This window comes from Arachis stenosperma, chromosome 1, assembly GCF_014773155.1.
Source record: "Arachis stenosperma cultivar V10309 chromosome 1, arast.V10309.gnm1.PFL2, whole genome shotgun sequence".
Taxonomy (NCBI): domain Eukaryota; kingdom Viridiplantae; phylum Streptophyta; class Magnoliopsida; order Fabales; family Fabaceae; genus Arachis; species Arachis stenosperma.
Window position 1 is genome coordinate 13200260 of NC_080377.1, and position 25893 is coordinate 13226152.

Genomic DNA, 25893 nt, shown 5'->3' on the forward strand with positions numbered 1-25893 from the left:
AAGTCGTTAGAGAGTTTATAAATAATGTGTGACATTTTTTACCCATAAGTTTTTAATTTGTTAGGATTATTCTAATTTCTAATGTCACAACATCTTTAATATTTTTTCTTATCCTTCAATATATACCAAAGAATATTGTTTTCCTTAACATCCTTTTTTAATTTATTATTTTGTTGCATCATCACTTTCTTCTTCTCTTTAACTTGTTCACACAGCAAATTAATTAAAGTCAACTACTTTCATTGCTCTCCTTCACTTAACTTCCTAAATACCATCATTCCTTTCATAGAAAGTTTTCAAACACAATAATAATTCATGATAATGGAACATATATATATATACCTTTATTAGTTATAGCCAACGTTCCATTTTGAACCAAATGGGTTCATTTATATTTCAATACAGTTATCAACAATTAACAAATACAACATAAAATAACATAGTGTTTAATAATAATAATAATAATAATAATAATAATAATAATAATAATAATAATAATAATAATAATATAAAATATTTAAATAATTTTAGGAAAATCATCACTACAGTAATTAATTATTATAGTAGAAGAGTCTAAAATCTTATATAATAATAAGACTCTTTTTTATATATTAGTTACATTTTACTCCTTCAATTATTAAAAAAAAAATAGTGAGAATCCATTCCGCAAATTTATCCAAACCAATAGCATAATACTACATAGTGTAACCATTATTTTTTTCCAAATTGATGTTAATTGTGGTGTAGTGTTCTCTATATGGTGGGTTTTCACCAATTGCCACTTGGATGACTATCATGTCAATAATAAATAAAGAACTATCCCTCAATAATAATATATACAATGTAGCTGACTAGTTGTGATGATATAATGGTGATGATGTAAATTAAACTACAGTTTTATACCCTAAAATTAATTTTGATTAACTTATATAGCTAAATAAGTTTATGTTATTATTTAGTATATTTTCAAGTTAATAAGTATATAACTATATATATAATATATATTAAAGTGATATTTAATTATATATAATTAAATATTAATGGATTTAAAAATATTTTTTATCTTCATTCTTAATCTTACATCACTTTATTATATAATCTACTTATATATGTAGTGTCATACTTCTAATTATGAAATTAAATAATAAAAAATTTAGAACATCGACATATGGTTTTACATAATTAAATTATATATAAATATAACAATTAAAATGAAATTATATGTTCACTCTTATGATTTTTAATAAACTTTAATTTGTGCATGTACAATTATATCTTTGATATACTACTCTTCTTTATCCTAGTATGATTTGATTGTATAAGAATTTTGGGTAAGACATGGATATTCTTTTTCATTTTCCTTTTATTTTTGATGACTTAGCTTACACAGTAAGAAAAATAATAATATAACATTATTACTCTTTTCAAAGATTAATAGAGTGCTTTTGAAAAAAATCCAATAACTATTCATGACCAACTTGCTATATAAAAGAGTCATGCAATACTTCATATAGCCATATCTAAGCTCAAACATTACAAAACATTTCACACATAATTAAAGGTTTTCATTATTGAAATTAAAGTATCAATTTCACTCTAATATTTTGATTTCCTCCACTTTGGTTTAAGTAAGAGTACATTACTAAGGTGCATATATTTATTATTTGATTTCTATATTAACCTCTTATACTTTCTTTATTTTACTTTCTTTGTTCTATTTAGATTGACTTGATATGAATACAGATACAAAATGATCAAAATATGGCTCCTTCTCCTTGTGATCTTTTGCAATGGCTTCACTTCAAAAGGAACAAGTAGCAATAATAATGTTCCCACAAGACCAATAACTATTAATATTGGGGCAATTTTATCTTTCAATTCAACCATTGGAAGAGTGGCTAAAGTTGCCATACAAGCAGCAGTGGATGATATAAATTCCAATGCAACCATTCTCAATGGCACTAAACTTAATATCTCAATGCAGGACACAAAATTCTCTAGTGGATTTCTAGGAATTATTGATTGTAAGTTTTTGAAAAATTCATTACTGCATGGTTAGCTTTATTAGAAAATGTTTGGTGTTTTTTTTATTTCTTCTTGATATTAAAACTATTAATTTAAAAAAAAAAAACACCCCTTCATTTCTCTTTACATTTTTTAGGGTTTTGTTAACTATAACTATGAGCCAATAAGCCTTGCAAAACCCCAATTAAGGTTTTTATAAAACAAATCAACTTTTGATTGAAAAATTAAATTTATTCTCAATGTACTAAAAATGATATTTTTTTTTATAATTATCAGTCATAAACTCATAGTTTTTTTTTTAATATTTATCAGATGTATTTTTTGACACAAATTTTTGTTGATATTTATACAACTTTTTACTATAAATATATGAGTTTAATTTTGATGGACTGACAGTGTAAAGCATTTTATATAGTCCTACAACTACATCCAATTTTTTATGACCATTTATGTAGTCAATATAAAAAGGTAATTATTTTTATCAATGTGACGTTATGTAATTGGATGCACGTATAAAATTACTTTATAGGCATCAAAATTAAATTCTATATAACAAATAATAAAATTAGCCGCATTTACAACTTATTTTAAAAATTAAAATTATTTGAAAATATTATTTATCTGAAATAATTAAATAATCTAAAAGATTCTTCTACTGCATAATCTTTTGAATATTAAATATTTTAATGTGTTTTTTTTTCTTTTTTATATATTACAGCATTACTATTGATGGAGAAGGACACTGTGGCCATAATTGGTCCACAATACTCAGTAATGGCACATGTAATCTCACACATTGCAAATGAAATGCAAGTTCCTCTCTTATCATTTGCAGCAACAGATCCTACACTCACTTCTCTCCAATTCCCATATTTTGTTAGAACAACACAGAGTGATCTTTATCAAATGTCTGCAGTGGCAGATATTGTTGATCACTTCCAATGGAGAGATGTGATTGCAATCTTCATTGATGATGATCATGGAAGAAATGGGGTTGCTGCATTAGGTGATAAGTTAGCGGAAAAACGTTGCAAGATATCATATAAAGTACCCTTTAGGCCTAATAATAATAACAACATTAGTGAAGAAGAAATAAACAATGCATTATTCAAGATAGCTTTGATGGAATCAAGGGTAATAGTTGTTCATATAGTAGCAGATTTAGGGTTAAAAGTTCTTAAGGTTGCTGAATCACTTAGCATGATGGGGAGTGGTTATGTGTGGATAGCCACTGATTGGCTTTCCACTGTGTTAGATTCAAACCCTTCATTGTCCACAAGTTCAGCCATGAATGACATCCAAGGTGTTATTACCTTGCGCATGTATACACCTGATTCAGAATTGAAGAGAAAATTTGTGTCTAGGTGGAATAACCTAACCCTAAAAATGAATCATCAAGAGGGTCCTTTTGGATTGAACACCTTTGGTTTATATGCTTATGACACTGTTTGGGTCATAGCTTATGCTCTTGATGCATTGTTTTCTGGGGGAAATAATAATAATAATAATAATAATAATAACAACAATCATAATATTTTATTCTCAAATGATTCAAGTCTAAACTTGTTAAGGGGTGACTCACTTCATCTTGATACTATGGGGGTGTTTATAAATGGTAGCACATTGCTTCAGAAGATTCTAGAAGTTAATCAAACCGGTTTAACCGGACGGATGATGTTTGGTTTAGATGGAAACTTGTTGAACCCATCATATGAAGTGATTAATGTGATTGGAACTGGGGTTAGGAGGATTGGATATTGGTCAGAATCATATGGTCTTCACACTGATGGAAATTCAAGTGAAGGGCTTTATGGTGTGATATGGCCTGGCCAAACAACACAAACACCTAGAGGTTGGGTTTTTGCTAGCAATGGAAGACATTTGAGAATTGGAGTGCCACTTAGGGTTAGCTACCATGAATTTGTGTCAAGAATTGAAGGCACTGACATGTTTGGTGGTTATTGCATTGATGTGTTTATTGCAGCACTAAACTTGTTGCCTTATCCAGTTCCATACAAATTTGTTTCTTTTGGTAATGGTAGAACCAATCCCTTGAATTCAGAACTTCTCCACCAGATCACAATTGGTGTAAGTAATATTTAGATGATTAAAGTATATTTTTTACCTTTAAATTTTGTTAAAAATTTTAAAAATATCTTTAAATTTTTATTTTATTTTAATTTTTTCTAAAAGTTTTCGAATTACATAAAATATATTCTCGATGAATAATTTTTTAAAAAATTTATGATTAATTCGACAATAATTTTAAAATTTTAATAGATAAATATCTATTCGAAAATTGTCCAAAATAAAAAATTTTAGATGAAACATAAATTAACAATAAGAATTTTTAGAATAAAAAAAAAATTATCTGAATTATGTTTAAAAAAATACGAGTCTCTAATTCATTTAAACTTTATTTCAATTTCGTATCAAAATCCATCATAAACATACTAATTTTTTTGTAACAAAGAGATATTGTGAAGTCCATTTTAGTTCAAGGTATATATGTTGATTTTTCTTTAGGGTTATTGTGAATAATTGATTTGGTTCTTATATATGTATATGTGAAGGTGTTTGATGCTGTGGTTGGGGACATTACTATTACTACAAACAGAACAAAGGTAGTGGATTTCACTCAACCATATATTGAATCAGGGCTAGTTGTTGTGGCACCTATCAAGAAAATGAAATCAAGTGCATGGGCCTTCCTCACACCATTTACTCCAATGATGTGGTTTGTCACAGCAACCTTTTTCTTAGTTGTTGGAGTTGTTATCTGGATTTTAGAGCGCCGTGTCAATGATGATTTTAGAGGACCTCCTAGAAGACAGTTAGTCACTATTATTTGGTAATTATATAATTTTTCTTTTTAATTTATTCACACATATAATTAGAATGAATATAAAAAAATTAGTTAATAATATTTAATTTTTTATTGAAAATTACTTCGTTAAAATCTTAAATATTTTGCTACAACAGAAACGGTAAATAATGGCAGCTAATTAGCAGCAGTTTTTAAAAAGCTGTCATTATCTATCTGTTTTACAATAATTATCACAGCAAAATTAAAACAAATATTAATTCCCGTACCCTAAATTACGTTGGTTTGTAAACTATTGAAATGTTGTTGCGGTAATTTAAAAAACTTCAAAAATTCCGTCGTTATTCGACATGTTTTTTTTTGTAGTGTTTCGAGAATTTAAAACTAAAATTTAATGTTTATAATTTAGGATTTAAAGTTTAAAATTTTTAAATTGATCACTATTCTAATATTTGTTTTTGTAATAGTTGGTATTAATTGAAAAATAATTATTAGTTTTTAATTAAACTCATATGATTGTTATTTTGAAAATAATATTTAGATACAATTATTTGTAACTAGAGATTCATTGAGTTATTGACTTAATTAAGTTCCTTAACCGGTTCATTACATTTTATTATTAAATACAATTACATACTTCACCAATTGCTAACATATATATGTATCATTTTCTGTGCAGGTTTAGCTTTTCAACTTTATTTTTTGCACATAGTAAGTGGTCAATCTTGAGATAGTGGAAGTTTATGAATGATTCTACACTAATTACAGTAGTCTTTTTCACACCATATATATATATATATACCCTTTATACACCTTTCTCTCTGTGGACTAATATTAAATCCAATTCATGATGTCACTTTTTATTACTGTGGAAGATATTATTTATATATATCTAACATGTTTACAATAATTAGTGATCCATACGTAAATAATTAAAGATTTTTTAACGATAATTTTGGTTAATATACGTATAGTATTCTATATCATATATTATTTCTCTTAAAATTTTAAAAATTACATAAATAATTATATTTTTAATAAATCTCTTTATGCAAAAATTTTACCTTTTTAAAATTATAATTAAAAATTTATCATATTTTTTTTATTTTCATATTTGTCTTACACTGAAATTCAATTCTTTCTTTTGATATTACTGAGTATCGAAATTTAGATCATTAAATCATAAAAACTTTGATCATATTATGATATTATTTTTATCAAAAAGCTGATATAAAGAGATACATATATGTGACTATATTTCTAATATCCTACGTATAAAGAAACGCATATGCATATATGTTGAGTGTTGTAACTTAAATGTGGTGAGATTATTTTTCCCAAAAGTTTAAGAAAAAGTATATGAATAATTATATTTTTAATTTTCTCATATAAAAGCTTCCTTTTAAATTTATGTAATCTTTTTACGTAATTTTTTTTTCTCTTCATATTCATCTTATACTAATTTTTTTTTTTTGGGAATAATTGAGGATCAAATTTTAGATCATTAGATCATAAAAATTCTAATCATATCATAATATTATTTCTTTTAGTAATTTAAGCTAATAAAAAGAGACAGTACAGTGGTTATATTTTTAACATCCTACCTAGCTATATTACCAATAATATTTTTTTTAACAATGTGATGATTTTGGTTAATAGGGTAAATAATGTTCTATGAATATGTGGTCTAATAATATACAAAATATTTTGTTTGACATGTAGGAGAAAAAACTGTTAGCACTCTTGGTCGCATAGTCCTAATCATATGGCTGTTTGTGGTTTTAATACTGAATTCAAGCTACATTGCAAGCCTAACATCAATTCTCACAGTGGAACAACTCTCTTCCCCAGTGAAAGGGATTGAAAGCTTAGTGATAAGCAATGACCGAATTGGTTTCCTAAGAGGTTCATTTGCTGAGAATTATCTTAGTGATGAACTTAACATACATAGGTCAAGGCTTGTTCCTCTCAATGACCCATCAGAATATGAGAAGGCATTGAAGGATGGAGCTGCTAATGGTGGTGTTGCTGCAATCATAGATGAACGTGCATACATGGAGTTGTTCCTAGCAACTAGGTGTGAATTTGGGATTGTTGGTCAAGAGTTTACTAAGATGGGATGGGGCTTTGTAAGTGTTTCAATCCTCAACTTTAATAACTTTGTTGCATTCATAATTATTTTAGTAGTGGTTGATTTTCTAAACTTTGGAGAAAAGTGGTATTATGATATGGTATCAAAGTTTTTATAACGTAAAAATTTAGAATTTAATTTTTATTGATTTTAAAATAAAAAATTTAGCATAAAACAAAATAAAAAAAAACTTATACAAAAAAAATTCATACAAACTAAAAAAAAATTCTAGTATTATATTATAAAATCACTTCTTTTAAAAATATGATATTATTGATTATGAGATAAATATAAAAAGTATATCTTTCATTTATCTAAAATGATTATCAATATCAAACACACTGATTTCTTTTGTTAGGTAGCTACCAAGATTATTTGAATAGTTTTTATACAAAGATATATAGTTAAAACATGGTTAAATTATTTAACATCTCTAACTAAATCTCTTGATATAATATGTATTCATATTTTAGCTATTATTTTTATATAAAACTTATTTAATAATTTTTTTGTGAGAATGTGAGTTGTCACTTTATTTTTATATAATTTTTGTTGGATATACAACAATTCATATAATCATAATTTACCTAAAACAATTTAAACTTTTGATATAAATAATTTTATAAAAATATTAAAGATATAAAAACTTTTGATGAATGATGTAGGGCTTTCCCAGGGACTCTCCCCTAGCAATTGACATGTCAACAGCTATTCTAAAACTCTCAGAGAATGGTGATCTTCAAAGGATTCATGACAAATGGCTAACAAGAAGTGCTTGTAGCGCAGAAGGTTCAAAGCAAGGCATTGATAGGCTTGAGATTAAGAGCTTTTGGGGACTCTTCCTTCTTATTGGCATTGCATGTTTCATTGCTCTCTTTTGCTATCTTATTAGAATGACCTACCGTTTTAGGATTGAAGTCCCATCATCATCATCATCATCATCATCATCATCATCATCATGCTCTTCTTGTCTTAAATCATTCTTTTCATTTGTCAATGAGAGAGAAGATTATTACTGCCCAAAGTAAGAAAAGACAAAAGGAAAAGTGCTCTTGTAAAATGGTAGCAGTGTGCATGTTGGAAATGACAACATCATCACCACTAGTAATTGTTAAAGCATATGCATGCACTTTCTCAATTAAATGTATGTGTAATAGACTGTAACTTTTAAGAGACTTCTCAAAACATCTACAGCTTGGAACACACATAGCTTGATTTAATTATAAATTTAACCTAAAAGGAACAATAAGTGAAGCACTCGTACGAGTGTGCAAGTGCAAAAATAAGAATATATACATAGATGCTAGAGCATATGCACAATGGCTCAGTCTCTACCCTCAAGCTGGCGATTTGTATTCAATATATTAATGAATTGGGCTGGAAATGAACCCCTGTATGCCTCAGAGACAGCACTTGCAGTTTCTGATAGATCCCTATTCATCTCTGAAGTTTTAGACTCCACGTATTCTTTATACTTTGAGACTGAATCAACCAACTTCAGGAGCTCACGAGCACGCATTTGTATTTTTTTTTCACTTTGCTTAATTGCTTCCTGCAAATTCAATTGGGTAACCTGAAAAGAAACCAGTACCGATGCAATCATGTTACACAAGAACTACGCCAGAAACATAGCTTATCTCTCAAGATTGATTGAGTCCTAAATACAATGAAGTGTATGACGCCTGAGACATGTTCAAGTCTTCACAAATTCAATTAGGTAGCGTTTGTAAGCAAGGACTGAGATTGGTACTAAAATGTTCGTTCTCGGACACAAAATTTTAGTCCTTTTAATACTTTTAAAAAGTGGGACATAGGAGACTGAAATTTTTTTAATAGAGACTGAAACTTTAATAACATTTATTTTTAAAATAATCTTCATTAAACTTTTTAAATTCCAAATCTAACCCCACTTTCCCTTTAAAAAAAAGACCCCAGACATAACTCAATCCTGCATATTTTATACCAATACAATTCAGAAACTTAATTTAGTCTCAGTCTCTCAATCTCAATCTCTGTCTCTCGGTCTCAGTCTCAATCTCTCTTCCAAACTTAACCTTTACTTACTAAAGAATTAACAACCATGAAATTACCTTTAGAACCTCAGCTGCCTCTCTTTCCATAATGTCCAGGTCATGACTTGCTACGTGGACATCCTCCAACATTTGCTTTGCTTCAGCTGAACATCTATTTACATAATCTTGTGTTTCATTCTTTATCATGTTTAGTTCAGCTTCCATCTGGTGGATAATGTAACACACAGCAGAAGAACAAAAGTAAGGCAACAGTTTTAACAGGGTAGATGATTTCTGCTTCCATTAGGCATCTAAATGATTCTGACAACGTGCAAAAAGATTGCCAGAAAATATAGAGAAACTAAATCAACAGTACATGCAAAGCATAAATTTAGTTTGTGATTAATACAGTGAAGTTAAGAGTAAATATGGCAGCTAAAAGATGGATTTAAAAAAAAAAAAACAAATATTTTGAACAGCTGAATCATCATCTGCAATTACTGCAGACATGATTATAATGCAAGTACAATTGATGATTCTAAATTCCCAAGAACAGAAAAACAACAAAACCATAAAGACAACTCAAGTATGATAAGTCATTGCTGTGGAAACATAGGTAAAATGTATAAGCTACAATAAAGACCCTGGACCAACATTCCAAAAGCAGTGCAACATGCTGCCACCATCACTTAAATTAAATTTACACCCATTCTTTATTGCATTTTGTTAATAGTAAAACTTTCCAGTAGAAGAACATCAAGTTCACAATTATCTTTGGCTAATCTACACAGATGAAAATCAAAATCTCCCTCTAGAAGGTTGAAACTTAAAGTGACAGCATAGTAGACACTGGTATCTGTGACAGGCTAAAAGTATAGAATCAACATTAATAAAATTCTGAGCATGATGATGTACTTACTTTATCAATCTGTGACTGCACTGTTGCAACATTATTTCTTTTTTCCTCAAGCCTAGAAGCATTTTCATTGGACATTTGCTGATAGGAAATTAACTCTTCCCATCTCCCCATATAAATCTTCTTAATGTCCTCAGTGTACGAGTTAAGTGCAGGCTTCAGACTCAATTTATGGTCAAAACCCATAATCTCAGCAGGTGTAGTTCCCTTGGCATTCAACTGATACCGAATATTATCACCGATCTTCAACCTAGAAACACCAGCAAGAAGGATTAGATGCGTAGACTTAACTGTAAAGATAGACAACAAACACACCATCTATCTAATACAAACAAGATCAATAGAATTTGGTTCATTTTAACCAAACAGTCAATAATCTATGGATATTATTAATGGAGCACAATTCAACCTCCTCAGCTCTTGGTTGCAATCCAAAGCAAGCGCCTCAAGGTCCTTGAACTCGTGAGAAAGACTATTCTCCAGTTCCCGGGACTTGTCCTCCCAAACATTCCTGGCAAGCTCGTCCTCCTCGATCTCCCTCTCCAAAGCCTGCAACTCCCTCTTCATCCTCTCCACATCCCTTGCATTCACAGGCTGCGCCTCCACCGTCCGTCCTCCTCAGTTCCTTGTTCTCCTCGCAAACCCTATGGTTCTCCTGCTCCTTCGCCTCCAGAACCTTCTCCTTCTCTGCCAGCACCTTCACCATATCCTCAATCTCCCCCCCAACATCCTCAATCAGAAGATTAAACTTCTTCACATCGTCCTCTAGCATGCCCTTGTAATAAAAACAAATAACAATTGAGCAATCAAACCAAACTGAATTCAAAAAAGATGAAGTCAAAGTCATCTAACTACCTTAATCTTCTCCAACTCGTCCTTCTTTACGGGATGCAACCTCAGCTTCTCTAAGTCATCCCTCAAACTCTTGAGTTCATTGTTGGCAGCCTCGAGCTTCTCCTCGGCGAGGACCTTCTGGTGGTTGAGCTTGTCCATGATGTCGAGTTCGAGTTCTTCAACCACATCATCATGGCCCTTAATGTAGTTAACATAGGAATTGAGGGTGTACTGGTGGACAAGGTTGACCTGGACGAGGGACAAGACTGTATTGGAGGTGGATTCGGAGATGTGAGAGCCGAAGGTGGCGATCTGAACGAGCCAGTGAATGAGTGCGAGCAAGTGATGCCAATGATGAGGGTCGGGGATTTTGAGGATGGATTTGTGGATCGTGAAAGGGTAATTGAGGCGCTTCAGGAGAGGGGGAAGATCCTCTTCGAGCCTCGACACAGGGTACTCGATCTCTCTCAGAAGGATTTTTAGGGTATCGAGGATGTCGTTGGAAGGTGGGGTTCCGCTGGATTTGATGATGTGAAAGTCCCGCGTCTTCAGGAACTTGTTGAGGGCGGAAATCACCGATTTCTGCAAGCGGCGCTCCTTGTAGTCCTCGATCTTCGTGCACCTCGCGCCGCCGGAGGAAGAACGGCGGCTGCTCGCCAAACTGGCGTTGGAGTCACGGGGGAACTGATGGCGCTGATGGGAATCTGTCGGAATGAATGAGTCCCTGGGTTGTCGGCGGTGTCCGGCGCCGGATCTCATATCTGCAGTTAAAGGTGGTTCGAATCGGAGAAGACTGAGTTCCCGCTCAAAGTGACCATCATATTATGTTTCCTGGAGAGAAAGGTGTACATGGGCCACAGTTTATTTCAAAATTAAAAAAAAATTAAAATTCTAATACCATGTAATAAAACTGTTTATTTCAAAAATTTGATATTATTAATTATGACCTAAATATAATAAAAATTATATCTTTTATTAATCTAAAATGATAATCAATTTTAAACCCATTAATTTCTTTTGTTAAATAGCTATTAAGATTATTAAAATATTTTTATACAAAGATATAATTGAAACATGGTTTAATTATTTGATATTTTTAACTAAATCTTCCTATATATTATGTATTTATGTTTTAGTTATTATTTTTATATAAAAATTATTTTAATAATTTTTTTGTGAGAGTGTGAGTTGTCATTTTATTTTTATATAATTTTTGTTGGATATACAATAATTTATATAATTATAGTCTACCTAACAATTTAAATTTTTGATATAAATAATTTTATAAAAATATTTAAAAATATAATTATTCATATGTCTTCTATCAATTTAAATTTTTTAGACAAAATAATATCATATATAATATCAAAATTTTTATAATTAAAAGATTTATAATTTAATTCTTATTATTTATAAAAAAAATATATTAAGTGTATGCGTACGTAATAGACAATATATAAAATATACAATAATACCTCTACGTTTGTGATGAGTCCAAAATGTTTACAAATTACTTAAGTGTGTAAAAGATACAAACACTACTTATTTGTCAACAAGAATGTTTAAAAGAATATAATATTTTAGTAAAGAATATGTTACACGTATTTTTTTTTTTTTTTGGTCAAGATGTTACACGTATTTTATATCATCACTTTAATTCTTTTATTACTTTTCATTCCCCCTTTTCTTTTTCTGAAAACGTTCGTTGATTTTTTTCGGCCCATCAAAATGGAAAAAAACACAAGCATGTAAATCGTTCTTTCTAAAAGATAAACAAAGTGCCTAACTTTTTGAAAGCTCCACTAGATATAAAAAGGATTCATTCAATTACTCAGCACGTATATGAATCTTATTGGATGAAAATCTAATCATTAGCCTAAAGTAGTGCTTTCAAGGTGCAGATATTTATTTATAAGAGAAGATTATGGAAGTATGTATTATTTCATCTTTTGTTTTTCAAGTTATAGAAATAATTTATTGTCCCCATTTTTCCTGTTTTAAAATCACTTGTTATATATGCTTTTAGTAGAAATACAAGATGATCAAAGTTTGGGTTCTTGTCATTGTGATGTTCTACAATGGTTTTCCATCAAAAGGGACAAGCAATAGTAATAATGTTACAAGGCCAAGTACAGTTAATATTGGAGCAATTTTTTCTTTTAATTCAACTATTGGAGGAGTGGCTAAAATTGCAATACAAGCAGCAATAGATGATATAAATTCCAATGCAACCATTCTCAATGGAACTAAGTTTAATATCTCAATGCAGGACACAAAATTCTCCCCTGGATTTCTAGGAATTATTGACTGTAAGTTCTTGTTAAAATCTACTCAAGCATGTTTATCTTCCTGACTTTTAGATTTCATCACTCAGTTTTAAATATTGTTTATCATTACAAAAAAAAAATTATCTTATTATCAAGTTTTGATTTTTTTTTTTTTTTTTTTGCAAAAATAAGTCATTGATTCTATAAAATTTGTGGATTTTTTTATTAGTCCTTTTTTTCTCTTAATATCTGTTTATTTGATACTATTAAATGCCTGCTGACTTGAAAAATAAAAATATGATATGGCGGCATTCCATTTTGATCTATGATATCAGTATTTAATATAAATAAGTGAGTAAAATTAGAAAAACTAACACTATAATAGTTAATTTTAACTGATATTACAACATGTTATCAAACAAAGTAAATATAAAAACCAACTAAAAATTAGTTTTTATTGAGTTTGGATTTCGAAAAGAAATCAACTAGATAACAAAAAAAAATTAGGCAACATCAACCAATAATTCAAAAAGATCCAATACAAATTCATAATATTTTTAAGTTACTCTTTTATTCTTTTTTCCTTTTTCTTTCTTCGTTCCAACACTTCAATATTACCTACCACCAGCCATCATTGTTGCCGTCGGCCACCACCACTGACCATTGTTGGCCGCCAGCGGCCCTCTTGCAACCATCTTTAGCTACCACCATTGGTTATCCTAAATTTAAACTTTAAATCCTAAACTCTCAATATTAAATACTAAACTCTAAATCCTAAATATTAAATATAATGAATCTTAAATTCTAAATTCTAAATTCTAAATTCTAAATTCTAAATTATAAACAATAAATCTTATATTTTTTATTTCAGTTTTGGATGTTTCTATTATTTTAAATTTTAAATGTTTTTCTTTATTGTAAATATTTGGCACTTTGTTAGCTAAATATAGTTGGTTATCAATACTTTTTTTTTTAATTGAGTTTTAGATGTCTTTTTTTTTTTAAAAAGAAATTAAAGTTTTTTTTTCTTATTCTAAATGTTAGCCATGATATTGGTTATGTAAGGTTGGCTCTCAATATTTTTTCTAAATAAACTCAGTAAGAACTAAAATTAGCATTTTAAACTTTTTGTCCACATAAAAACCAATTTACAGTGATTATTAGAACATAAAAATTAAAATTTTTATAGAAATTGTATAATTATTTGAAACTTTTTGTACTAATTTGTAAAATAAGAAATAAATCTAAAACATATCCTAGAACCAAATTGATCTCTAGAATTTTTGAACTTTTCACAATTCTACACATTTTTCTCTCATGAATCATATCTTCTCATTCACTAGTTATACCATTTTTTTTTTCAAACATATACATTGCAGCATTAATATTGATGGAGAAAGGCACTGTAGCCATAATTGGTCCACAGTACTCAGAAATGGCACATGTAATCTCACACATTGCAAATGAGATGCAAGTTCCTCTCTTATCATTTGCAGCAACAGATCCTACTCTCACTTCTCTCCAATTCCCATATTTTGTTAGAACAACACAGAGTGATCTTTATCAAATGTCTGCAGTGGCAGATATTGTTGGTCACTTCCAATGGAGAGATGTGATTGCAATCTTCATTGATGATGATCATGGAAGAAATGGGGTTGCTGCATTAGGTGATAAACTAGCTGAAAAACGTTGCAAGATATCATATAAAGCACCCATTAAGCCAAATAATATTAGTCAAGAAGAAATAACCAATGCATTGATTAAAGTAGCTTTGATGGAATCTAAGGTAATAGTCCTACATTTGTTACCTGATTTTGGCTTAACAGTACTTAAGATTGCTCAATCACTTGGCATGATCAAAAGTGGTTATGCATGGATAGCCACTGATTGGCTTTCTACAATATTAGATTCAAACCCTTCATTGTTATTGTCTACAAGCTCTGCCATGAATGACATGCAAGGTGTTATCACCTTGAGAATGTACACACCAGATTCAGAAATTAAGAGAAACTTTATGTCTAGGTGGAAGACCAACCTAACCCATGTAAATGATGATCATCATTTGGGATTGAACATCTTTGGTCTATATGTTTATGACACTGTTTGGACCTTAGCTTATGCACTTGATGCATTCTTTAGAAGTGGTGGAACTTTGAAATTTTCAAATGATTCAAGTCTAAACACTTTAAGGGGTGATGGTGATACCCTTCATCTTGATACCATGGGAATGTTTCTTAATGGTAGCATGTTGCTTCAGAAGATTCTAGAAGTTAATCGAACCGGTTTAACCGGCCGAATAGAGTTTGCCCAAGATGGAAACCTAATACAATCATCATATGAGATCATTAATGTGATTGGAACTGGGGTTAGGAGGATTGGATATTGGTCAGAATCATATGGTCTTCACACTGGTGAAGAAGTTCCAAATAATGGAAATTCAAGTGAAGGGCTTTATGGTGTGATATGGCCTGGCCAAACAACACAAACACCTAGAGGTTGGGTTTTTGCTAGCAATGGAAGACATTTGAGGATTGGAGTGCCACTTAGGGTTAGCTACCATGAATTTGTGTCAAGAATTGAAGGCACTGACATGTTTGGTGGTTATTGCATTGATGTGTTTATTGCAGCACTAAATGTGTTGCCTTATACGATTCCATACAAGTTTGTTCCATTTGGTGATGGTAGAACCGATCCCGTGATGTCAGAACTTCTAAAACAAATTACAATTGGTGTAAGTATTATTTTTTCTAGTATTGTAAGAAAATGAAAATTTACGTGTAGATGTCTTTATGTTAATAATTAAAAATTATTAGATAATTTTATATGTTCGACTAAATTATTATTTAAGAATTTTTAATTAATAGCTTCACATACATAACACTATAACATAAGCGTCGAATAACGATAGTTAATTTTAAAAATTATGGTGGTTTAATTTTTGCGGTGATTTCTAATAACTGTTGGTATAACTGCCGCAAAATAGATAATTTCATTTGCGTCGATTTGAAACTGCCGCTATTTCAATAGCAGGTTTAAAAAATAAAATTGTAGCAATTTAGAACTACTGTAATTTTAATGAGTTTTAAAAAAATAATTGCAACAGTTACAAACTGCTGCAATTATATTCATGACATTAACGAAAAAAAAGTTGATAAACTACAATACTTTTTGTCAATTTTCTTTAATGTAACCTATTTCTTTTACATCATGATTAATTAAATTTGATACTTGCAAAAAAAAATACTAAATAGACAAAACTAAAATCATAGGTATTTCCAAAATGTTAACCATTATTATTTAGCAAAAATACACCATAATTATGTATTGTAAATTGCATAATAAAAATAAAGTGTTTTATCTAAAATTTATTATAGATCAATTAAATTTTTTTTTTTTTTGGACATGAATGTTTCCTGAATTGAAAATTCTTCTTTTGTATGGATGTAGGCCTTTGATGCGGTTATTGGGGATATTACAATTACTACAAACAGAAGTAAGATAGTGGATTTCACTCAGCCATATATAGAGTCAGGGTTAGTGGTTGTGGCACCTATCAAGGAATTGAAATCAAGTGCTTGGGCCTTTCTTATACCATTCACTCCAATGATGTGGTTTGTCACAGGAATGCTTTTTCTAATTGTTGGAGTTGTTGTGTGGATTTTAGAGCGGCCCTTTAATGATGACTTTAGAGGACCAATTAGAAGACAACTAGTCACTATTATTTGGTAATTAAATAACTGCCATTTTGAAATTTTATTCAAGAATTGGAAGTTAAAATATTAAGGGAAAAAAAATAATTGCTAACATTTGTATATTCTTTTTCTTTGCAGGTTTAGCTTTTCAACTCTAGTTTTCGCACATAGTAAGTTGTCAAAAGTTTCCTTTATCTAGCATTGAAAGATGTTTCACACAATAATGTTTAGGTGGAAACTCAGGCGCAGTCGACTTCACATGAAATTGATAATTGAGAGTTATTAGATGATTTGACTGATTTGACTAAATTTTCATTTAACGACTCTCAACTATCAACTTCACGTGAAGTCAACTGCACCTGAATTTTCACCTAATGTTAAACTAAAACATTTTCTTTTGCATGCAGAAGAGAAAACCGTTAGCACCCTTGGTCGCTTAGTCCTAATCATATGGTTGTTTGTGGTTCTAATACTAAGCTCTAGCTACACTGCAAGCCTAACATCAATTCTCACAGTGGAAAAACTCTCTTCCCCAGTGAAAGGAATTGAAAGCTTAGTGGTCAACAATGACCGAATTGGTATCATGAGTGGCACATATGCTGAGAATTATCTTAGTGAGGTGTTTAACATACATAGATCAAGGCTTGTTCCTTTCAATTCTCTATCTGAATTTGAGAAGGCTTTGAAGGATGGACATGACAATGGTGGTGTTGCTGCTATCATAGCTGAGCGTGCATACATGGAGTTGTTCCTATCAACTAGATGTGAATTTGGTATTGTTGGCCAAGAATTCACCAAAATGGGATGGGGCTTTGTAAGTGTTTTCATCTTTTTCTCTTATGCTAAAATCAACTTTAATTAGGTTATTATAGAAATAATTATTTATGCGTTTTTTTTATAAGTTTAAACTTTTAGAAAAGTAGTTACATGATATGATATCAAAATTTCTATAATAAAAAGATTTAGAGTTCGATCCTTGTTATCTCCTAAAAGGGAAAAAAAAGCATAATATAAAGAAAAAGAAAAAAAGAAAACCTATACAAAATTCATGCAAGCTCAAAAGAGATTTTTTCTATTAGAATTTTAGAAATATAATCATTAATATATCTTCTCTTATTAGATTAAGTTTTTAGAAAAAATAATTTTATAATTCGGTTAAAATATACACAACCTTTTTTAGGTAAAATGATATGGTAGGAATTCAGTGTAGTTAACTTCAAGTTAAGTTGATAGTTGAGAGTCATTAGATTATAATTTAGTCAAACTTGTCAAATCATTTAATGAATTTCAACTATCAATTTCACATTAAGTTAACTGTACCTGAATTTTCACTATGTTCAACTTAGGGGTCGGCTTTTTCCGACCAATATCAACCAATTTTTAAAATTACTTTATTTAACCTCGAGGCATTATTTGAATTTTGTAGGCCTTTCCAAGGGACTCTCCCTTAGCAATTGACATGTCAACAGCTATTCTAAAACTATCAGAGAATGGTGATCTTCAAAGGATTCATGACAAATGGCTAACAAGAAGTGCTTGTAGCTCAGAAGGTGCAAAACAAGGCATTGATAGGCTTGAGACTAAGAGCTTTTGGGGCCTCTTCCTTCTTATTGGCATTGCATGCTTCATTGCCCTCCTTTGCTATCTTATTAGAATGACCTACCGTTTTAGGAGGCACTACTCCAATAGTACCAACCTTGAAGTCCCATCATCATCATCATGTTCTTCTTGTCTTAAATCATTCTTTTCTTTTGTCAATGAAAAGGAAAAGTAAGAAAATAATATAAAAGGACAAGTACTACCCTTGTCAAATGGTTGTGCATGAACATATAAGCATAGAACATCATTGAGTGGCTTAGTGTATGTTAGTGTGCATGTTAGAATTGAAATGATACCATCATCTCAAAAACAGAATGATTAAAGAATGCATGATCTAAATATATGTTTGTGATAAGACCAAAATGTTTAGTGTATGTACCAAAACATACTCTAAGTCAACGTGCACCAAAATATACTCTTTTTCTTACCTGGTACCAATATTGTTTAAGATTTTATGTAAACTATCCAAATCTAAATCTAAACCATAGACGAATCAGTTATTATAATTTAAATGTAATAATGCCAAATTTATGTTTGTGATAAGCACAAAATGTTTAAATATTATTGTATGTGGAGTTCATAACAACTTGTGTCAGAATTTAGTTTATTGGATTTAATTAATTAGTATACGGATCTATATCTTATTATTACATTATGCTAATAAGGCTAAGAAATTTTGTACATTCTTTTTCCTTATCTAGGATCCTTAGTATCTGGATAGATTAAGATTCAATTCCTTAGACCCTATAAAACCCCTGAAATCGAGAGATTTTAAAATGATTAAATTATAATTTATTTTATGCTCAGCTCAGCACAAAGTCTAGAGCACAAAACATTACATTTATTAGAAATTCAGATAGGTTCGAATACAGTAATCTAAATTTTGAGTTAATACTCAATTTGATCCCTGAACTTGCATGCGAGTCTCAATTTAGTTCCTGAAGTTTTAATTATCTCTATTTAGTCCCCAAATTTTATAAACGTGCCTCACATTAGTCCCTGAGACGATTTTTAGTTCAAAAACGTTAATGGAGCATTGAAATGGACAATCAAATGCCACACTGAAACATGTAAAATGATGTAGTTTTGGTTTTAGCATTCAAATAGCTCAAAATGATGTCATGTCACTTGTTTTGTTAGGTAAAATTTTAATAAACACCACTTATGATGTTGTTTTTGGGTTATTTGAGTGTAAAAACCAAAACGACATCATTTTACAGAATCTAGTATGGCATCCGCCTGTTCCAAAGACTAACATGAGTCATGTTCGCAAAGTTTGGGGACTAAATAAAGACAATTGAAACTTTAAAAACTAAATTGAAGCTCATATGCAAATTTAAGAACCAAATTGAGTATTATCTCCCAAATTTTTTACTGCTTGGCAAGCTTGAACCATTCGGTATGATACCATCCCTCTATATCGATCCTTTTGTATGTATGAGCACCAAAGTAGTCACGTGGGGCTTGCACCAAATTAGCCGGCAATCTTTCCCTTATGTAAGTGTCAAAGTAAGCAAGACTAGCAGACATACCTGAGGTAATGATACCAGAATTGATGGCAAGGCAAACAACTCTCCTCCAGGCGGATTGGCGATCAATTATTTCCTTTGCAAACTCAGGATCAACAAAAAGGTTTGCCAGATCGGGGTTCCTGTCGTAAGCCTTCTTGATTCTGTCAAGGAATATTGCTCTAATGATGCAACCTCCTTTCCAAATCCGGGCCAGTTCACCCAACTTCAAATTCCATCCTTTTTCGATACTCTTTGCACGTATCAAGTTCATTCCCTGAGCATAGCTACAGATTTTGGCAGCATAAAGTGCTTTCCTAACATCGTTGATCAACTGCCGCTTGTCTACATGTTGATCAGCCAAAATATCGCCAAAACCAGCTGATTTGAAGACCTTAGCAGCCTCAACTCTCTTCCTTCAACCCGCTAAGGAACCTAGCATCCAAAGAAGATTCAATAGTGGGAGCAGCTACTGATAACTCGGCAGCTTGCTGAACAGTCCACTTACCGGTACCCTTCATGCCGGTTTTGTCAAGAACCTTGTCAACAAGATATCCATCTCCTTTACCATCCTTAATTCCGAATATATCAGCAGTGATTTCGATAAGGAAACTCCGAAGTTCTCCCTTGTTCCATTCTGCGAAGACATTGTGTAGATCCTCATTTGACAAGTTTCCAACCAACTTCAGTACATCATAAGCCTCTGCAATCAGCTGCATGTCACCATATGCAATTCCATTATGGATCATCTTCACGAAATTACCGGATCCACCTTTGCCAACATACGTAACACAAGGTCCACTGTCAGGGACTTGAGCTGCCACCTTGAGAAGAATGTCTTCTATGTATTTGAAAGCCTCAAACGAACCACCAGGCATCAAAGATGGACCATTGTGAGCACCCTCCTCACCGCCTGAAACTCCCATCCCAAGATAAAGAAGACCTAATTCAGCCACTGCTTTCTCTCTCCTTTCAGTGTTCCCATACCACTCATTACCACCATCCAGATAGGTAGATAGAGTCTTAATGGTCTGGTCAACAGGTGCGCCGGCCTTAACAAGCATTATTATCACCCTTGGTTTTTGAATGGAATTAACAAAAGCTTCAGGGTCATGGTATCCATAAACCGGAAGATTTCCTTCGATGTGGTTCGGTTGTAAACAGAGATGGGAAAGCCTTTCTCGGCAATATTGAGAGCAAGATTCTGGCCCATGATAGCCAGTCCCGCAAGACCTATTCTTGTCTCCCTGTTGAATTGTTGATAATGATAATGGATATGAGAATTAAAGTAGGAAGGTTCTGGAGGAAAACAAAAATCTGTAAACTACAATCACAGAATACAGCAAGCACATAAAAAATTTCAGATTTATGAATGCAGGACTCAAGATGCCATCAATAAGTAAAACTTCTACCAAGTTCAATAGGAAGTATAATGAACTTGAACACGTTCCAAGAATGAAGACTATGATACTGTAGAAATGTGATCACTAATCAAACAAGGAAGACCAATAAACTTGATCATCACACTATCTAAACATTGGAGTAATGTTACCCAACAGAATGGGTTCTTAGGTTTCCCTGTCGAATGTCGATCAATAGTAAATTAGCATCCCAACTACCAAACAATCTTTAAACTTTCCTAGATTTGCAGTTTCTGCCTCAAAATCCACAGGCATGCAACTTTTACAAGATCTCACATTCCAGTTGTTTTATTTTTCCAAAAATCTTACAACACAAAACAGCATAGCCCCAAAACCATACTCCCTCTAACTCAAATTAATTGTCATTTTGACTTTGTACATTCATACATCAATATATATGGATTGAATTTGTATCTAAAAATATTGATTAGATTTATGAATGTACCAAAGAAGGTTAAAATGACCGTTATTGTGAACCGAAGCTACTATCAACTGTATTTACAACTACATGCAAAGCAGTATCAGCAAGATCAAGGTTCAATAAAATCATCTTCACCCCACAACTAAGTCAATCGGTAAGAAAATATAGCACAGCACAGCACACGGTACTAAATTATCATCAACACTAAGATCAAAACCCAGAACATGGCACGTAAAGCTGCAGGAGAGGACCCTTTGCCTGAGATGGCCATTTAATACTTTACTCGATGCAGCAAAAGACAGAGAAAAAACTTGCAACAACATAAGAAAAAAAGAGTCACCTCTAACACCACAAAATCACCTAACTACAACATAACCAAAAATTCCAATATGAACAACTATAGTTATTCTCAATGAATATGAAAACCGAAAACTCAGACATCTAAGTCAGCAAAGCATTAATTTATGGGAAGGTCAGCAAAGCATGAAAGAACAATGTTTTTTTTTTTGGGTTAAGATGAAAGAACAATGTTACATACCCTTCTGTTTCCTTAGAGCCTCCAGGGAGTATTAGGAGACTCTGTATAATTAGTACGAGAAAAATACCCCATGGCACCAAAAGGAGCAGCAAAACCCTGAATCAGCTCTCCCATAACCTTAAATTTAGATAGAATTGCGTTGCCTCCTAAAAACTCAAATCCTATCAAATCACCATCTTCTGACAAGCATACAGGCTCGAAGCTCCAGCTAGGAATCCCAACAAGATTGCACATTGTACTCTTTCATCACACATATCCCAGAACTATACGTCATGATAATAACAACGTAAAAGCTAAACACCCTCTAAGTACCACGAGATAACCAAACCAACCCTCTCCTACCTGTTTCGGCATAGAATCTCCGAAAATCTCTTCCTTTTGCTGGTATCAAAGACAAGAATAGTAGCTTTATCATTACCATAATAAATTAACCTGTGAATAGTCCCGTTAAAGAACAACGAAGGTTGCCAGCGTTCACTCCTCTTTAGTTGGTCAAGAATAACATCCACCTTAAAACTATCCATGAATTGGAATGATGAAGAGGAGAAATGTGACTTTGGTTTCCTCTCTTTGAAGTCCAATTCATGGACTAGTTTTAAGGAGGATGTTATTTTGACCAACTAAAGAGGAGTGAACTTTGGGCACCTTCATTGTTCTTTAACGAGGCTATTCACTAGTTGATTTATTATGGTAATGATGAAACTACTATTCTTGTCTTTGATAGCAACGAAAAGAAGAGATTTTCCGAGATTCCTATGACGGAACAAGTAGAAAATGATTTTTTTTTGCGGTCTCATGGTACTTGGAGGGTGTTTAGCTTTAAGTTATTATTTTGACGGAACTCCTGTGATATGGGTGGGTGATGAAAGAATAGAATGTGCAATCTTCTTGGAATTCAATATATTAATGAATTGGGTTGGAAATGAACCCCTTATGCCTCAGAGACATCACTTGCAGTTTCTGATAGATCCCTATTCATCTCTGAAAGTTTTAGACTCACGTATTCTCTATACTTTGAGACTGAATCAACCAACTTCAGGAGCTCACGAGCACGCATTTGTATTTTTTCTTCACTTTGCTTAATTGCTTCCTGCAAATTCAATTTGGTAGCCTGAAAAAAAAAACCAGTACCAATGCAATCATGTTACACAAGAACTACACCAGAAACATAGCTTATCTCTCAAGATTGATAGAATCCTAAATACAATGAAGAGAATGACGCCTGAGACATGTTCATGTCTTCACAAATTCAATTAGGTAGTGTTTGAAAGCAAGGACTGAGATTGAGACTAAAATGTTAGTTCTGGGACACAAAATTTCAGTCCCTTTAGGTAGCGTTTGTTTTGAGGTACTGAGACAGAGACTGAGAGACTGAGACTCAGTATCGTGTTTGTTAGTTCAGAAACTGGTACTAAAATTTCTGCCTCTGTCTCTGTCTCTAAACCTCCAAAAAGTAGGGACACAGGGGACTGAAATTTTTAGAGATGGAGACTGAAACTTTAATAACATTTTATACCTAAAATACTTTCATTTCAATTAACTAATTCCAATTTTACCCTTTGTGCAAATTAAATTAGAGTTTCATTCTTGTTTCAATTTTGCACCAAACAGAATATTGAGATTTATTTCAATCCCTGTCTCTTAGTCTCTGTCTCTCAGTCTTTTCGTCTCTGTCTTTCTACCAAACGCTACCTAATACTTTCAGAAAGTGGGACATAGGAGACTGAATTTTTTTTAATAGAGACTAAAACTTTAATAACATTTATTTTTAAAATAACCTTCATTCAACTTTTTAAATTCCAAAACTAACCCCACTTTTCCTTTTCCAACAAGACACTAAGACATAACTCAATCTTGCACATTTTATACCAAATACAGTTCATAGACTTAATTTAGTCTCAGTCTCCCAGTTTTTGTCTCTCGGTCTCAGTCTCAATCTGTCTTCTAAATGTAACATTTACTAAAGAATTAACAACCATAGAATTACCTTTAGAACCTCAGCTGCCTCCCTTTCCATAATGTCCAGGTCATGACTTGCTACGTGGACATCCTCCAACATTTGCTTTGCTTCAGCTGAACATCTATTTACATAATCTTGTGTTTCATTCTTTATCATGTTTAGTTCAGCTTCCATCTGGTGGATAATGTAACACACAGCAGAAGAACAAAAGTCAGGCAACAGTTTTCACAGGGTAGATGATTTCTGCTTCCAATACACATCTAAATGATTCTGACAAAGTGCGAAAAGATTGCCAGAAAATATAGAGAAACTAAATCAACAGTAGATGCAAAGCATAAATTTAGTTTGTGATTAATACAGTGAAGTTAAGAGTAAATATGGCAGCTAAAAGTTGGATTAAAAGTTCGATGAGGTATGGAGACAATTTTGATGGCAAAACCGCCAGCTTGTGTGGGCGCCGTGCTGTTTATTATGATCCTGACACTGGAAAGGAAGATCCTTCTAAGCAAGGTGTTTGCAGCAAACTTTTGGGCAACTCCAAGCCTGGAGACAAAATTAAGATCACATGGCCCTCTGGGAAGATCATGCTTTTGCCTGAGGATGATCCAAATGCAACACACATAATAATTGCCACCGGCACTGGTGTTGCTCCATTTAGGGGCTATCTACGTCGAATGTTTATGGAGTCAATTCCTAAATTTATGTTTGGTGGACTAGCCTGGCTCTTCCTCGGTGTTGCCAATATCGATAGCCTTCTGTATCATGACGAATTCACCAAATACCTTAAGGACTATCCAGACAACTTCCGAACGAGCCAGTGAATGAGTGCGAGCAAGTGATGCCAATGGTGAGTGTCGGGGGATTTGAGGATGGATTTGTGGATCATGAAAGGGTAATTGAGGCGCTTCAGGAGAGGGGGAAGATTCTCTTCGAACTTCGACACAGGGTACTCGATCTCCCTCAGAAGGATTTTTAGGGTTTCAAGGATGTCCTTCGCGGAAGGTGGGGTTTTGATGGATTTGAAGGTGATGGGATAATTCCGCGTCCAGAGAAACTCGTTGAGGGCGGAAATCACCGATTGCGGCAAGCGGCGCTCCTTGTAGTCCTCGATCCTCGTGCACTCCGCGCCGCCGGAGGAAGAACGGCGGCTGCTTGCCAAACTGGCGTCGGAGTCGCGGGGGAACTGATGCCTCTGATGCGAATCCGGCGGAATGAATGAGTTCTTGGGTGGTCGGCGGGTTCCGGCACCGGATCTCATATCAGCTGTAACTGTGTTTCGAATAGGAGAACATTTCAATTTTGAAAAGAGATCATCAGTGTGAGAGTGAGAGTGAGAGTGAGAGTGTTACCTTTCTCAATTTTTGGGGATTCCCGCTCAAAGTGGCCCTCCTACGATGTTTTCTAGAGAGGAGGGTGTACATGGGCCATTCAGTTTATTTTAAAATAAAAAAAAATTAAACATTCTAATACCATTTTATAAGATAAAAAAAAATTCTAATACCATATTCTAAAATTTTTTATTTCAAAAATTTGATATTAATAATTATGACATATATATAATAAAAATTATATCTTTCATTTATCTAAAATGATTATTAATTTTAAACACATTGATTTTTTTTTGTTAGATAACTATTAGGATTATTATAATATTTTTATACAAAGATATAATTAAAATAAGGTTAAATTGTTTGACATGTGACTAAATCTCTTGATATAATATATATTTATATTTTAGTTATTAT

At 32.2% G+C, this 25893-nt stretch overlaps 3 protein-coding genes and 1 pseudogene across 5 annotated transcripts; 2 read left to right on the forward strand and 2 right to left on the reverse strand.

Moving 5' to 3' along the window:
• The first annotated feature begins 1554 nt into the window (after window positions 1–1554).
• On the forward strand, window positions 1555–8091 carry LOC130962847 (glutamate receptor 3.6-like). Its single transcript, XM_057889010.1, has 7 exons — window positions 1555–1647; window positions 1744–2024; window positions 2744–4113; window positions 4599–4876; window positions 5529–5560; window positions 6572–6978; window positions 7646–8091. Exons 2-7 carry the CDS (start codon window positions 1751–1753, stop codon window positions 8006–8008), a joined length of 2724 nt encoding a protein of 907 aa, XP_057744993.1. The 5' UTR covers window positions 1555–1647; window positions 1744–1750; the 3' UTR covers window positions 8009–8091.
• Window positions 8092–8116: 25 nt separating this feature from the next.
• Window positions 8117–11534, reverse strand: LOC130962858 (kinetochore protein NDC80 homolog). 2 transcript variants are annotated; one of them, XM_057889020.1, is made up of 4 exons: window positions 10318–10680; window positions 9912–10158; window positions 9071–9217; window positions 8117–8553 (listed from the first exon to the last, which is right to left on the reverse strand). In XM_057889020.1, the coding sequence occupies exons 1-4, from the start codon at window positions 10473–10475 to the stop codon at window positions 8305–8307; spliced, it is 801 nt and encodes a 266-aa protein (XP_057745003.1). In that variant the 5' UTR covers window positions 10476–10680; the 3' UTR covers window positions 8117–8304. The 2 variants fall into 2 exon arrangements, 1 of the variants encoding a protein (XP_057745003.1); XR_009079793.1 differs by lacking the exons at window positions 8117–8553; window positions 9071–9217 and adding an exon at window positions 10764–11534 and having other exon boundaries at window positions 9927–10158; window positions 10318–10683.
• Window positions 11535–12606: 1072 nt separating this feature from the next.
• Window positions 12607–18863, forward strand: LOC130969561 (glutamate receptor 3.6-like). 2 transcript variants are annotated; one of them, XM_057895344.1, is made up of 7 exons: window positions 12607–12672; window positions 12772–13051; window positions 14389–15740; window positions 16457–16734; window positions 16840–16871; window positions 17109–17515; window positions 18128–18863. In XM_057895344.1, exons 1-7 carry the CDS (start codon window positions 12667–12669, stop codon window positions 18473–18475), a joined length of 2703 nt encoding a protein of 900 aa, XP_057751327.1. In that variant the 5' UTR covers window positions 12607–12666; the 3' UTR covers window positions 18476–18863. The 2 variants fall into 2 exon arrangements, with proteins under 2 accessions (XP_057751327.1, XP_057751334.1); XM_057895351.1 differs by having other exon boundaries at window positions 14587–15740; window positions 18128–18862.
• A 198-nt stretch (window positions 18864–19061) lies between these two features.
• LOC130969573 (6-phosphogluconate dehydrogenase, decarboxylating 2-like) lies at window positions 19062–25463 on the reverse strand (annotated as a pseudogene).
• Between the last annotated feature and the right edge of the window lie 430 nt (window positions 25464–25893).

Bases quoted from the DNA above. Each gene is read 5' to 3' on its own strand.
- LOC130962847 (XM_057889010.1), top strand. From the start codon at position 1,751: ATGATCAAAATATGGCTCCTTCTCCTTGTGATCTTTTGCAATGGCTTC. The intron at 4,877-5,528 runs GTAATTATATAA...TTTTCTGTGCAG, and splicing joins CAGTTAGTCACTATTATTTG to GTTTAGCTTTTCAACTTTAT. The intron at 5,561-6,571 runs GTAAGTGGTCAA...TTTGACATGTAG, and splicing joins AACTTTATTTTTTGCACATA to GAGAAAAAACTGTTAGCACT.
- LOC130962858 (XM_057889020.1), bottom strand. From the start codon at position 10,475: ATGAAGAGGGAGTTGCAGGCTTTGGAGAGGGAGATCGAGGAGGACGAG. The intron at 10,159-10,317 runs GTTGAATTGTGC...TGGTGTTTCTAG, and splicing joins TGCAACCAAGAGCTGAGGAG to GTTGAAGATCGGTGATAATA. The intron at 8,554-9,070 runs GTAATTTCATGG...GTTTCTTTTCAG, and splicing joins AGGCAGCTGAGGTTCTAAAG to GTTACCCAATTGAATTTGCA.
- LOC130969561 (XM_057895344.1), top strand. The intron at 16,872-17,108 runs GTAAGTTGTCAA...TTTTGCATGCAG, and splicing joins AACTCTAGTTTTCGCACATA to AAGAGAAAACCGTTAGCACC. The intron at 17,516-18,127 runs GTAAGTGTTTTC...TGAATTTTGTAG, and splicing joins CCAAAATGGGATGGGGCTTT to GCCTTTCCAAGGGACTCTCC.